The following is a 15822-nucleotide window of genomic DNA, read 5'->3' as shown; positions in this document are numbered from 1 at the left end:
TGTCCACATAAAAACTTACATGTATATGTTTATAGCTTTATTCATAATCACTCTAAATGGAAGTGAGACATTCTTCAGTAGATGAATGCATAAAAAAACTGTGGTACCTCCATATGATGGAATGTTATTTAGTGATGAAAAATGACCTACAAAGTTATAAAAAGCCATGAAGGAATTTTATGCATATTGCTAAGTATGAGAAGCCAGTCTGAGGAAGCTACACACGGTATGATTCCCACGATACTAATTCTGGGAATGGCAAATTCAGATCATAAAAAGATCAATGCTTGCCAGAATCTTGTGGGGAGGGAGAAGTGTTGACCAGGTGACACACAGGGAATTTTCTAAGGTAGAAAAAACCATTCTGTATGATAGAGTAATGGTAGACACATGGCATTTTGCATTTATCAAAACCCATAAAACTTTAAAGTACAAAGAATGAACATTAATGTATAACAATTTTAAAAAGTCATTTAGGATATCATGGGATCACAGGATAGAATGCAAAATGGGACAAAACTATCTAATTGTACTGCAAATGTATAAAACAACCTCTCTGAAGGGGGTGAGGGAAAAGGTGTTGACCCAAGTAACTTTAAAAATGAGCACATTCTGTAAGACTAAAGGCAAAAGAAACTACACATGAGCACTGCATGTGGATACAATTATCTTCACAAGAATATGGGTTTACAATCTGATACTGTCATACATGTATACTGGAATGGAACAATTCTAGATGTGTATACAAGAATCAATGTATACAATTAAGTAAATCATGGCAGATGAAAGGAGCCAAGTTTCTCACTGTTGGAGAACACATCACATCTAAGCAAGAAGTGGAAACTAGAATGATCCATGTAGTAATGGATTTGGGTTGGAGATATCAGTATAAACTCATTTGTAGCTTGATGCAGATATAGTTACATATAGAAATATTCACAGATATGAATATATACAAGGGCTAGTATACACTAGTGTATTTCCTTTTAATGTCAGCTGAGAAGGTCTTGATACTCAAGTAGCAGGAAGCATGCCAAGTCCCCAGACCTTGGTTTCTAATACTATTCTCCAAAAAAAGGGAAAAAGGTCCTTAGAAAAATGGCTGATTCTAGGACGGGGGCAGGAAATACACAAGATGAACCTAGAATATCTTTTTTTTTTTTTTTTTTTGAGACAGAGTCTCGCTTTGTTGCCTAGGCTAGAGTGAGTGCCGTGGTGTCAGCCTCGCTCACAGCAACCTCAAACTCCTGGGCTCAAGCAATCCTTCTGCCTCAGCCTCCCGAGTAGCTGGGACTATAGGCATGCACCACCATGCCTGGCTAATTTTTTCTATATATATTAGTTGGCCAATTAATTTCTTTCTATTTATAGTAGAGACAGGGTCTCGCTCTTGCTCAGGCTGGTTTCGAACTCCTGACCTCAAGCAATCCGCCCGCCTCGGCCTCCCAGAGTGCTAGGATTACAGGCGTGAGCCACCGCGCCCGGCCATAGAATATCTTATAGTGCCAGAAAGTAAGGAAGCGCTTTAAAAAGAAAATCACTATGATGAGGATATAGGAGTCAACTAAAGGAGCTCCTAATGGCCAAAGCTGGAACAATTTGAGTGACAAAATAAATAAAGTAGTACTGGATCATAACCTAAACTATAAACCCCAAATCCATGAGTCCATATGACATAAATGATTGAATAAATACAAAAATGGGAGGGAAAAGACAAATCTCTCATGTAGAAGTATTCCAAATAATTTATAGATACTCCATCCTCAAGGAAGTAGAGCATTACTCCCTGCTCTTTGAGGGGACTGTTGTATAAAGTGACTTCCTTCCAAAGAGTACACTTATGGAAAGGTGGGAAAAGTAACTTCGTAATGGAAAAAACTCAACAAACACTTCATCAAGCAAGTAATCAAGGTTAACATCAACAGTGCTATGTAATATCAATAGTATGTACCCTTGAAATGATGTGATGAAAGTGTCACTTTACTTCTCTGATCTTCCTCCCAAAACACATAATCCTAGTAAAATCATTAGAAAAACATCAGGCAAATCCATATTGCAGGACATTCTACAACATACCTAAGCAGTACTCCGTAATACTGCCAAGGTCATCAAAGAAAGGAAAAGTGAGAAAACTGTTACATCTAAGATAGCCACACAGGGGTGGGGGACCTGTGGCCTCAAGGCCACACGTGGCCCTGTAGATCCCCAACTGCAGCTCCTCTACTGAATCCAAACTTCTTTTATTGAAAAGATTTGTTCCGTAAAATTTGGATTCAGTCAAAAGGCCACAGTCAAGGACCCACAAGGCCACATGTGGCCCCAAGGCCGCAGGTTCCTCACCCTTGGTGGAGACATAACAACTGAATGTAATGTGGTTTCTTGGATGTGATCCTGGAAGAAAAAGGGCATTTGGTAAAAAACAAGGCAATATGAAGAAAATATGGACTTTAGTTAATAATAATGTGTCGATATTAGTTAATATTAACAAATGCATCATACAAATGTAGGAATAAGATCTTAATAATAGGAAAACTAGGCGTGGGATAAATGGAAACTTTCTGTACTACCTTGGCAACTTTTCTGTAAACCTAAAACTTTTCTGAAATAAAAGGTTTATTACAAAACAAACATTTAATGCTTCTTTCCTTGGCAAACAACATAGGTTCCCTTTTACACACCCTATCCCTAACCACGTGAGCCAGAGGCTACACTTTAACATAGCTTTCGGCAATTTCCATTTTGTTCAGTAAGCAAATGAGTGCCTACTATGTGTCAAAGATCTCTTTTGGCTCTAAAGCAAAATTTCAAAGAATAAAAGAAGAGATTCTAGAGGAAAGAAATTAACTGACAGTCCAGCCCTCTGTCTGCTCAGGCAGGCTGCTCACTCTGGTAAAACCTCGGAAGCTAAGGGCAAACGTAGCAAACAAGGTCACCAGAGCAGTTCTGCAAGTGCCTGATAGGCAGCCTTGACCTTGAAGTGACCAAGAGGACAACAAATTCAGAAATGCTCTGTGGAATAAAAAGGAAGAAGCAATTAAATTCCTGCAGTTGCAATGGGGCAAAGAGAAGTAGTGTGTGCGTATTGAGGAGAGGTAGAGAATGGCTCTCATTTAAGTGCAGTTATCTGACTTTGACTTTGTAGCTATTTGCAAGTGAATACTCAGGGCATTCTGGACTCCACAGATATGACCATCCATCCTGGGAATAGCTGTAACTATAGAGGGGGGAAAAAAGAAGATAAAAATGAGGAAAAAAAAAAAGGGAAACTAGAAGCCTGGATAGATCCTTTTTTCTCCTCAAAGGACTCTATTTTCTATATGCACAATCCAAAGAGGACATAATGACATAGATAACCTGTTAATGAGCTACCGTGTGCTGCCTTTTCCCCAAAGCAGGACTTTAACTGACGGAGATCCTGTGTGTCTAAAAAGGCAATAAATGAGAAATGTACGGCTTAATCTTTAAACAAATATGAACGTGCTACAGCCAAATGGCTGCTCCTGTGGACACGGAGGTGATGACAAAGCCATCCAGTCCCATGGCCTTTGAGGGCTCAGGAAGAACAATCTGATGGAGATTAATGAGTACAATAGTTATCCCAGAAACTTAGACTGTTAGGGTGGTTTGGCCGATTGTGACAATCGATCAAAAGGATGACTTCAAATGCTGAGCTCAGCAAAATGTTGGGGCTCACCAAACCTCAGGCAGCCATGAGGTCATTACCCAAAGCTTTGGACTGGAGGGAAACACTCATAGGAAACCACCTGTCTCCCTGCAGAGCTGCATCCCTGCTTTAGCTGGTCTCTGCGAGCCCAGGCTTTCTGCTCTCTAATCCTGTCTGGGAACTGCCACAACCCACTGTTTATAAAAGTGCATCCATTTGAGTACATCCCTTCTCTGAAACCTTTTGCTATCTTGTCTCTCTTCCCATTTCAAAAGGAAACTGTGTGCTCAAAGTTTGAGACCTTTAGGATAGAGTTTTATGCACTCCGTTACCCTTCTCACTCTGCATTCATTTCTTCATTCATCTAGACTGCTCTGTCTCACACATGGTGGTCAGTTTGATCTTTTGTGTCTTTCCTTATGTTGTATCCCTTGTTTGGGTAGCATTCTCCTGTGCTTTCTCCATTTCTCCACATCCTACAATGCCTCAGGACCTACCTCTTGCCTAAGGTCTATCTTCAATTCTTCGGTCCTCACTGTCTCTCTCCTCAATTCTTACAGTGAAAAAAAATCTTCTAAATGATCACATGCAGTGCTCAATTATAAAGTGCTCTCTACTGTTCTTGGATTCGTAGGTAAGAGAAATTCTGGTTCCCTAATTAATAGACCACTACTAAATTTGTGAGAAGAAAGAATCTTGCTTTATATTTATTCTGTATCCCTATATCACCTTGTCTACTGATAGCAACAAAGTAGGTGTTTAATAAATAAATATTAATCGCTCAGTTGTATTAGAATGTAACAGTGGAAATGACTCCACTGTGTCACGTCACTCTTATTAAAGGAGACGTATCAGATTTTTACCAGCCCAGCTTAGAGTGTCTAGGCTAAGATTAAGCACATGCAAGTTTTTGGGTAGGACAGGATCCTTGAAAAGCATGAAGAAAAACAGCTGCTTTGTTTCAACAGTTACTCTTAAAGGGCCATTAAACTTCCAAGCCGATAGTCTTGTATCTCTCTCCTCATTTTCTCGCTAGAACATCTCTAAACCAGAGCTGCAACATCCAGACAGGGCAAAAATTACTTAGGATAAGAACCCCGAAAATTCCCCAAGTACAGCAGTTCTCTGTCTACACTCGTCTGGCTCCCACCGGTAATCTTGCTCGATCAGCAATTGTGCTGCTCCCAAGAATGATAACTATCATTTGCTTGGGCTGTCGAGCCAACCCTTTCTCTCTTCCTAGTATCTTTTAATGGGATGCTCTTCCTTTTCTCTAACATTTAAGGAAAAGAAATAAATCTGAAGATGCCTTTGTTAGCAAGTAACGTCAAATATATTTCAGGCAAAGGCAGCTCTCTTAAGATCTGAGTGACAGAGTGTTAATGTATTTGGGTCCCTGTCAGCAGATCTGTCATAAGTCATTACCTTCTCTCCTGCTTATCCACCAAGGAGCGGGATGAGGCAAGATCAAAATGGACAGCAGCCAATCAACGTCTCAAAATGCTTACCCCAATGAGCCTTAGCTGTCTAGGAGACAAATAAGACGGCCATCAGTGGGCCTACCTTTACTCACGATAGAAAGTGAACTCAGAGTCCTAGTTTAAAGCCCAGGGCTTAGCCCTGTATTGATGTCATTCTGAAACAGCCTCGTGCTCACACAACTTTCTTAGCCCCAAGAAAAGGTGGTAAACAAATGTCACCAACTGTAATTACTTTCTCATTCAGCAGTCCCTTGAGACTCCTCTACCCATGTGGATAAAGCCTTCCAGCTTGTTCTTTTAAAACTGACCTCATCAACCAGAAGTAATAGATGAATTCTTTCAAAGTTGCATCTAAATTAAAATCAGTTCCAAATACATTATAAGAGATGATGGATTTTTGTTGAAGAAAGTATTCAGAATCATGACTGACCTCGAAAGACAAAGATATTTGAAATCATTAAGGATCCTTATAAAACACATAAGGTAGGTTGCAGATGATTTTCTACAAACAAAAGAAAAAATAATGTTTATTTTTAGCCCCTCTGGTATTATTCCAAAAGCCTCACTGGCTATCCTATATAGAAGCTAGTTTAAATATAGTTAGATCATTTTTTTTCTCCCATTGCTTTGCAGAAAGCTACTTATAGAAGTCTGGTTAACCAAGAAAAACCAGCCAGACAGACAAGAGCCTACTTCTTTTTCATTCAGAGATAAGACAATAAGTTAAAGATATTTATAAAAATTCAAAATGATCATTTATAATGGACCTGTTCTGTCTGTATATAAAAATCATCTCTCATTTCATGGCCTTCTTCATCAACAGCTATAAGGATAAGTTCCTTTGTAATATTAAATCAATAAAAGCACTACTTGTAGATTAATCACAAGCACGAGCTGGTCAATTTCTTCTTCCAGGACACTATTTGAAGGAAACATTTGGATGAGTGCTTTTAGAAAATGAATACTCTTTTAAAGTAACTACTCTTTCACTTAACGCATCTCTCTGTATGTTCAGATTTCTAAGTAAGATATTACAATCCTGTGAACAGCACTAAGGTAAGGTCCTCAGGGAAAGACTGGGAATTCATCTCTGGGATGGCTGAAGGGGAATTAACATACAAGGTGGGGCATGCTAAAAAGCAAATACAGGGAAGTTAATTGCAGAATCTGGGTGGTGAGTATGTGGGTGTTCACTAGACAGTTTGTCCAGCTTTTATGTATGTTTAAAATATCTTTATGATAAACTGTTGGAAAGAAATATTACTTATAATATTCTTATAGTGGTTCTCTAATCATGTATGAAACAAACTGTTGGAAAAGATTAGTGAAGCTTTACATTTAATAGCAAACATTTTTTATTTATGTAGATTTTTAAAAAAATTATACCACCATTCCCTTTAATGCTAATGAATTTTTCTGAATGGAACAACCATGTGGGCATGTGGACCAATAGCAATAATTGTTATGAAACATCCAGTACGTAAAACACTTCATAAAGCCCTGCTGAACACATGATCCCACTGCACTTCATACCCTAGTCTTCTGAAACAGTTTCAGCAAGTATCATTTTCATTTTATAGATGAAGGAAGGGAAGCTCAGGGAAGGTAAGTAGCTTGGACTTGTCTAAGGTCATTAAGCTGATAATTATGAAGCCCAAAATCATGTTTTACATGCTTTTCCCACCATATCATGATGAAACTTAGCAGTTTCATTACTTCCAAAAATGGCTATGATGACAATAAAATGGCTATGATCACAACAAAAATTCTACAAAAATTAAAATGTATTAAACCGGTAGTAGAATTAATAATACAAAGTAACACAACTTGATAAAACCATCTGAAAACACAGATGAATGTTATAAGATCCTGAAAATCCCCATTAGTAATGAAAGATATAATTTGCTCAGTTGTCCTAAAAGTGAACAGGTGTGTTCTGAAAGCCACAGTGACAATCTAAACAATCAAACACAAGAACAAAGGCATCTTCTACTCCGTCTTCCTGGATAAAGTCTAAGGTAGCCATAGGTAGTTGGTTATTTGAGGTCCATTCTTGACATGGAGAGGTGAAACAACACTGTTACTAAATAAATAAGAGTAAAATTCAAAGACAATCAGAACCATGAGAGGTAAGTTAGTATTTCTTTAGGTATACGTAAACACTAGAGAATTAGATTAGACCCAAGGAATCTTGGTTCTAAGACTTACTTTAGCACTGTGAGACCATTAGCACTATTTTTCAGAACTTACAGGGAGAAAAAAAATCAATTGATCAGCTCTCTTTTCAGTTTAATGATTTTCATGATGATTTCCAGCAGACCTTAAATGGGACTAATCTATTTACACTAATAAAAGCTGAATCTCTTCTGTACCAGAGAGCGGAACGGCAACAACTGGCCGTGATGTGAATGCTGCTCAAATGCAGCATTCTTCATATTAACATAATTTGACATGATGAAAACAATATGCTACTGCTTCTGGCCACACATCCTTGGGAAACCAGAAGACATTACTGGCAGTGCCATGGCTTGGATGGGGAAATAATACCTTTCAGCATCAGTATAATTGTTTTTAACAAATTACTATACTGTAAGCAGCTGTGTCCACCAACCTTCAATAAGGCCTAACTAGAACCCCAGTAATCGCTCAGTCTACCAAAAATTTGTAGTTTGAATCCTATTGACATCTAGAATTTAAGCCACCCTGCGCCTACTGCCTTAGCAGCAATACTTCCACCCTGCTTCCTGTCAGAGAGTCTTCAAGGAAAATAAAGCAAATTGCATATACTGCATTCTGTATAACTTGCTTCTAGTTATTAGCTGTAGTGGATTCAATAGTGTGCACCCCGAAATTCTACACGGAACTTAAGAATGTGATCTAACTTGGAAATAGGATCCTTGCAGATGTAATTAAGGTAAGGACTGAGATGAGATCATATTGCATTAGGTTGGACTCCAAATCCAATGAAAGCATCCTTATGAGAGCCAAAAGAGTACAAATGGAGACACAGGGGAGAAGGTCGTGTTAAGATAGAGGCAGAGATTGGAGTTATGCTGCCAGAACCAGGAAACATCAGGAGCTACCAGAAGCTACAAGCTGCAAGGAAGGGTCCTCCTCTAAGCCTTTGGGGGGAATGTGGTTCCTGGCCTTCAGTAGGGTGAGAGAATAAACTGCTATTGTTTTAAGCCACCAAGTTTGGTGTAATTTGTCATGGCAGCCCTAGGAGAATAATCCACTAGCTTTAATGGTCACAGACACAGCATGCTGCTTCTGCTGCTCATAAATGATCAGCTGACCAACTGTGGGAAAAGGAGAAAGGAGGTGAAACAGTTTCACCTCCTGCTGTCACACCAGGGTAGCGGAGGGCAGGAAAGGGAAGTCACTAGGTGTGTGCTAGAGTACAAAGCACAGGAGGCGGGTAAACGGCAAGTGGGTGATGAGAAGGAGACGGCAGGGGTTGAGGAGTATAGTCAGCAGAGGTCAGAAGCCGGGGAGGTAACAATTAAGGAGCAGGCAGGTAACACATCAGAGCTGTCAATGCAGAGATCCACGCACGTGTGACACAGGGTACGAAGGAGAGGGTATGTTTTATACTCATTCCATGTTAGTGTTTCTATGACATACATTTTACTGTTCCCATTTTACAGAGGAAGAAATAGGTACAGAAAGCTTAAGCAATTCGGTCATGGACACAAAGCTATCAAGTGAAATGGCTGGGATCTAAAACCATTTCTGTCTGATTCCAAGGCTCATGTACAAAGCTTGGTTCAAAGCATCCAACAGAGGACCATGTTATACACCTGACTGAATTAAAGAGTGCTTCAACCATAAACTTTGATGGACTCTCACTCAGGGGAATAACTGATCCTATGGAGGGAAAGACCCAGGCCAGAGGCACTAATTCCCACTGCAAGCTGGGATTACCTGGGCATCCTGAGAAACACCGGCCCCAGGCAGGCCCCACTTCTGACCAACTGAAGGGATCTGCTCAGTGGTATTTTTAGGAAGCCCCTAGGTGATTCTAAAGGTAGCGTTGCTGAAAACCACTGCTCCAAGCCCACAGCTAGCAGAGGAGGAGATGACTGAGTGGCATCTGCAGTGGCCATTTCACTTCTCAGAATGTGCTCTGACAAATACTAGGGCAGGGCGGAAAATGCAAATATGCTTTAAATGTTTCAAGGTTATCTAAAATTTTTACTTGCACAGCTTAGGTTTGTTCCTCCAACGATGTGGTAACTTGAGTCTGAGCACTACAAAAGCTGCCCCTATTTCACATTGCCCTCCGTGAGCCAGAAGATGTAGGCTCATCCTACATTTGGAAAGAACTTTCCAAAACCCAGAAATGTGCTAACGAGGAAGCAGCTTCTGCTGGTGCTGCTACTGCTGCAAATATTGTTTTTGCAATTTCTGGCCTGTATGAAACAATGCCAGATACTTTTTTTTTTAAGTGACTACTGTTGTTCACCAAAAAGCCAAGAGCCCACAACATTAGATCCCATTCCCTAACCTGAAGCTGGGCAGGATGATGCTGCGTTAGGGGAACGCCTCTTACACGTTAGTGCGCATCAAAATCACTGGAAGGCTGGTTAGAACAAAGATCCCAGGGTGGGGTGAGGTTCAGGAATGTGCATTTTTCACAAGCTCCCAGGTGAGGGTGATGCTCCCAGTCCCCAGGTGACACTGTGTGTCGCACTGGTGTAAGGCAATGCTTCACAGACTCTACTGTGCTTACAAACCACCTCGTGGTGCTGTACAAATGCAGATTCTGATTCAGGGCTCTGACGCTCTTGTCCTCAGACCACTCTGCAAGGGGCAAGGGTATAGGATATTCCATTGCGGGTAGGGGAAGAAACTTTGCTAGTACCATTGTTCACATAGATAGCTGCCCATTTGGCAGTTTGATAGGCAAGGGATAAAAACCTTAAGTATTAGTCTCCTCACTATTTTTTTTTTTTTTTCAGATGGAGCAGCAAAGAAGAAATCAATTAAATGACATCCCCAAATCAGTGACAAACTAGGGATGTTTGAGGGGTGAACAATTTGTAGACTCTGGGAGACATGTAAGGCATGAAAGGGTATCCATTTCAATCAACTCTTTCCAAAACTCCATGTCCAGGATGCCAGCCATGAAATTCCAAAACTCCATGTCCAGAATCTGACTCAGGAGAAATGAGAAATTTTTCTTAAGAGATTTCTTTAGTTTGAATCACAGCATGCTTTGCTTTGCAATGGGGGGAAGCCACTTTACCAAAAAAAAAAAAAAAAAGTGATGCTAATAGAAAGAGCAGAGATGGAGGACAATGCAGTGTATCCAATTCAGCCTCAATACTTGGAGCATAAGTGGCACAAGAATTGTGACACTTTAATTTAGTCAAGAATCCTAAATTCAAGATGGCGCGTCTTACACTGCGGTGGAAACCATGCACGTACACGCCCTTGTCCTAAGGAAGCCATCATTCATCCCTCATTTTCATTGACTCATTCATGCATCTAGTTATTAATACTGAGTGTTTCCTCTGTGGCAGACGTGTTCTAGAAACTGGGGACTTAAGAGAGAACCAACTGCAACAAACACCCAAGCTGCTCTATCAGTTGTAAAGCACTTTCAGTGCTGAGGCAGAGGAGATGGTTCTGTGCTTTTCTTCTCTGTGAAGCAGTGCAAGGGGGTGAGGGATTTAGAGCAGTGCTTCTCCAACTATGTCAAGAGCCCGGTTTACTCCCCCCAATTTGTTGTAGATTGATACTTTTATAAAACACAATAAAAATGAATTACTAGAGAAAAAGAAATTTTAAAACAAAGATACATAAAATACAAGTCCCAATTTTTTATTAAATCCAAAACAATGTCAATTGTCTAAAAATATCAATTGCTAAAAAAAAAATCAGTAAGTAGCTACAAGATCACTCTCAAATTCCCTATATCTCAGGGAAGACTGGCACCGCATAGCTTGCAGACAAGCGTAATCCTCAGACTCCCTTTTGCATAGAACTGGTTTAGAGCAGACTGTAGGGTTTTCCGTCTTGTGCCACTAGAGAGTAAGTTCCAAAAGCATGTTATAGTGCCAGGCAAAGGGAAGGTGGTCAATAAAGAATTTATTGAATGAATGAATGCATGCATGGCTAGATGGATGGCTGGATATAGTGAATAAGTTTTGAGAGTGACAAATACCTGCAGAGTCATATGGAAACATAAGAAATAGAGAGTGACAAAAACATGTTTACTTTTACGTTTTGTCTGACCGTGTTATTAGTCTCATTTCCATCAGACAACCTGTTGGTGTTTATTTTCCTGCAGTGTCATGCTATATTTTATACAAAGCAACTTTAAAATGCTTAGTGTACTGAATTTTAAAAAAAGGCAGCAGTGCACTACAGAGTGGATCTGGGAACTAAAGACGCTGGCTTATTAAACGTGATAATTTTCAGCTTGAGTAGCAAAGACACGTTAAAACTCATAACTAGTTGACTACAATCTGGGCCACATCCGGGCCATATTCTACCAGCTAAATGACATCTCTGGCCAGTCTGTCTCTGTGCCTGCCAGGTCCTCCCAACCTCGTCACCTGCCAGATTGTACATGTTACTATGCCTCTTGTCCTTTAAATCATTTACTCCATTCCAAGGCTTCAACTTTACCTTTTCTCTCTTTGACCTTGTCAAGATACGGTAATTATATATAAGTGAGTAAATCGTGACACCAAGGCCATTCGAGCTATTAAGCTGCAAATTTGCTTTCAGAGCTTAAACACTTGCTTTGGTTTTTGGTTATTTTGTTGCCCTCTGTTTTTCCATAAAATTTTTATTTTATGGAAATGCAAATTAGGCCATATCAATAAATTTGTTTAATATTCTCAGAGTTTCGAGGTTTAAAAAGCAAATGAGGAGATGTTTATTTTTTCTCCATCTTGAGAAATTCTCTAGCTTTTATAATGATTGTAAAGTGTTTTCTAACAGTCTGCCATGCTTAAATTTCATTGTTTCTTAAATGTGTTTTTATTTCTCCTTGATATTTTTATTCCCAGCTAATGATAGGCGGCTAATCTGAAGAAAAAGTAAGAAATAATGCTCAAAAATTTTAGCTGAGGCTCCAAAACAAATGTTAAGAAGGGAGCTTCGAGGAAATATATTTCTGTGTGAAAGATGCATATGGATCAAGTATTCAATTGCAGGAAGTTTTAAAATGTCCTTAAAAGTGATTCCCTCTGCTTATACTATGGTTTGGTCACCGAGTAGAAGAGAGGATGTCCCTTTCCCCTGTGGCAGCACCCAGTGTCACATAGCATCAGCCTAGCAGGTCCCCCAGGGAGGGTGGAAGGACAGCTGTCTCAGTGCCACTTCCATTTGTTTGGTGATGGGCAGAGGACGCAGTGCCTGGGAGCCCTGTGGACAGAAGCCCTGGGCACCCTGTCCTTGTCTCTCCAAATGGCATCTGGGCAGGACAGACACTAGGGTTACGGGGGGGGGGGAGACAGGGGCATTCTTGTGGGTGCTAACATGCGTTCACATCAGTGATTTTACTGTCTAGTCACAGGATAGAAGGAAGGAAGTAAACAGGAAGGAAAAGAGGAGAAGCACCATCTTATACATGAAACAGCTTTGCAAGTCTTGGCCCAAAATGACACAACAGAGTAGTACTAGTAGTAATAGTAGAAGTAGTAATAGTGACGACAGCAGTCATAATGACAGGTAGTAGTGATGATAGCAGCCAACACTTAGTAGCATGTGCTATGAGTCAGACAGTATTCTGGGTGCTTTCTATGCATTGACTTGCAAGTGCTTTAAATGTATGGCAACAGCTCTGTGGAGTGGTGGTCTTACTATGGTGAGGAAACTGAGAAACAATGAAATGAAATAACTTGCCCACAGTCACACAGCTGGGAAGTAGCAGAACTGTAATTCAAACCCAGGCCCTCCGAATGAACATCTTCCCGGGTGTGATGCCTCTATCCTATGTCCCCAATATCAAAAGAGTTTTCTCATTAAAGAAATACTTATAACTAGGACACTCCCCTGAGAGAGGTCCAGCACTTCTGTTAATTTTAATGTACAAAGAAGGAAGAATCAAGGAAGACATATATAAGGGCAGGTGTAGGGCAGGCAACTGAAGTGAATATAGCTTCCTTCCATTTATACAACTTCTTTTTGAAAAGCACAGCCTTCTACACTTTGAATAACCTCACAGCATACAACTTAGGTAAAAATGTGCTATTGTGGCTGGGCAACAGTAGCCCATGCCTATAATCCTAGCATTTTGGGAGGCTGAGGCAGGAAGATCACTTGAGGCTGGGAGTTTGAGACCAGCCAGGGCAACATAGCAAGACCCCGTCACTATAAAAATAAAAAAATTAGCCAGGCGTAGTGGTGCACACCTGTAGTCCCAGCTACCCAGGAGGCTGAGGCAGGAAGATCACTTGAGCCCATGAATTTGAGGTTACAATGAGCTACGATGACAACACTGCACCCTAGTCTGGGCAACAGGGCCAGACCTTGCCTCAAGAAAAAAAAAGTGCTATTGTGCCCATATTTCTCTTAAATGAAGAAACACTATAAGAATGTGATCACAGTGTAATAATAGTTGATGTATACCTACAATTTAAACTGATACTAATATTTTTAGTTTTATATTTACCTCCAAATCACTAGCTAAAATGCATATAAAATATATACTTCCAGCCTATTAATCAAAAATATCTATTGACAGATTATTTTACTTTTTCTGTTGCCCAGAAACCATTTCATTATACATAGTCAGAATAAAATTTTCAATATTAACAAGATCACTGGAATTAAATGATCTGACTTTTAAAAGCCAGTTTTCCAGGTTCAAATTCACTGTGAGCTAGCCAAGGTATTTACAGTATGCCTGCCCTCAAATGGCAGTTTTCTTGCTGGTAATTGAGGTTAAGCAGAATAACTTCCTTCCTGTTAATCCTTCATACTCTGGGATGCATTCACCAACGGAAAAAAAATTCCTTTCAAGGACAAATTCCAGGCATGATAATGAGGACTGGCTTGCATGTTAATGACACTGTCCATCTCCCATGTTCAAAGCTAACCACTTTTTTTTTTCTTAAGGATCTTAAGGAACTTCCATTATCCAACTACACTAGACGGAAATTTCCCTAGTGCCTGTGAAATTTATTTCCTCTTGTTTTCTCCCTGATGTATATGGAAACAGATGGCAATTCTTCTTCTTCTGTTTTAATTTATGACTCTTGCCAAGTCAGTGGCAACTGCTGATAAAAACAGTAAGTTCAAAGTGTGTGATTACCTGTAGGAGAGGCCGCTGCACCCCCAGCACCTTCATGGTGTCTGCATTAGCCAGAATCTTCAAGGGGTCTGACGTTTTAGTGACTCCTTCAATCTCCTTGTTGATCTCAGCCAAGACCTGGCTGAGGAAGATGTTTTTGATGTATATGGTGAGAAACTCTCGAAGAGGGCACTGTTTGGCTGGGCCAAGTCCTAGGGCATGCTCGATCTCCTGAATAAATCTGGAAGACAAACAGTAAGGAAGATGTTAAATATACCAGAAAAACAGGTAAGTGTGACACAACAGATAGGAGTATCTCTAGGCTTTGGCTATTTCCAGGAAGGGGGCAGGTCCCACTCTCTTATTCATTTATATATGATTTTTAATTTTTTCAAAATGTGTTATTTTGAATGAAGGCTACTCTTTAAAATTCTTGATGATATATGAGCTTGAAGGTTAATAAAGGGGATGGGATAGGAGTTGGAAGACAAAGGAGAATTTTAACCTTACTTATGATGATTTATTTCCTTTATTAAAAACACTTAAATATACATAACAGAATGTTAATAACTACAAAATCTCAGAGATGAGTACACAGATGTGTGTTATATTATTCTTTGTAATTTTCTATATAGGCAGCCCGTGCTTTGTGTAACTTAAACGCACAGATTTAAGTTACCACAGTTTAATTAAATAGCATCAGTTCCCCAGTAACATGGTTTAAATTCCACAATACCACAGTAAATTAACCATGAGTAACTGCAGAAAGCACAAACTTTGCTGTTGGCTCTTTGGAAAAACGCTATATAAGTAACTGATGCGCAAGCATCATGATCGGTGACCAATCACATCGCTTCTTCCAAAGTCTACTGGTCACTGCACATTGCCATTCGGTTCATGTACAGGCAACAAGGCATGGAGCTGTGGTGCCTCCCTGTCTCCTGGTGATAAACCCATGTGACATTTTATTAAATTGGGTAATTAAAAGTAGGGATTGGCCAATAAAGATAAAAGTACAGCCCAAAACACACACACACAAACACACACACACACACACTAAAAGTGACAACACTGGAAGTGAAATGTGAATTGGATGTAAATGGAGTTACAGAAGAAACAGCTGCCTGTGGGAATGTTGGCATTGCTGCCACCGGAGAGGCACAGGCAGCCAGGGCGATGGCCAACACCCACGAGGGAAGTGGCCGTGACAGAAGAGACGGAGAGGGAGGGGACACCAGGGGAAGTAACGCTGGCAAAAGACTTCACATTTAAGGAACTCTTGGAGATATTTCATAACATTGAAAAAACAAAGGATAAATGCTGGCAGCTGATCCAAACCTAGAAGGAGTGTGACGGTTTGCCAGGGCCCAGAAAAGATGCTTGCTGTGTATTATAAAGCACACAAGAAGAAGGTGGCAAGCACTCTC

At 40.1% G+C, this 15822-nt stretch overlaps 1 protein-coding gene across 1 annotated transcript in view; it reads right to left on the bottom strand.

The window, feature by feature from the left end:
- The window catches only part of EXOC4 (exocyst complex component 4), a 737569-nt gene that overhangs the window by 204496 nt on the left and 517251 nt on the right, over nucleotides 1-15822 (bottom strand). The window contains exon 11 of the mRNA XM_012739746.3: nucleotides 14417-14636. Within this exon, the coding sequence (XP_012595200.1) occupies nucleotides 14417-14636 (220 nt within the window). The remainder of the gene's footprint in view (nucleotides 1-14416; nucleotides 14637-15822) is intronic.

The sequence above is a fragment of the Microcebus murinus genome, chromosome 9, assembly GCF_040939455.1.
Source record: "Microcebus murinus isolate Inina chromosome 9, M.murinus_Inina_mat1.0, whole genome shotgun sequence".
NCBI lineage: Eukaryota > Metazoa > Chordata > Mammalia > Primates > Cheirogaleidae > Microcebus > Microcebus murinus.
This window is presented reverse-complemented; position numbering and strand designations above follow the sequence as displayed.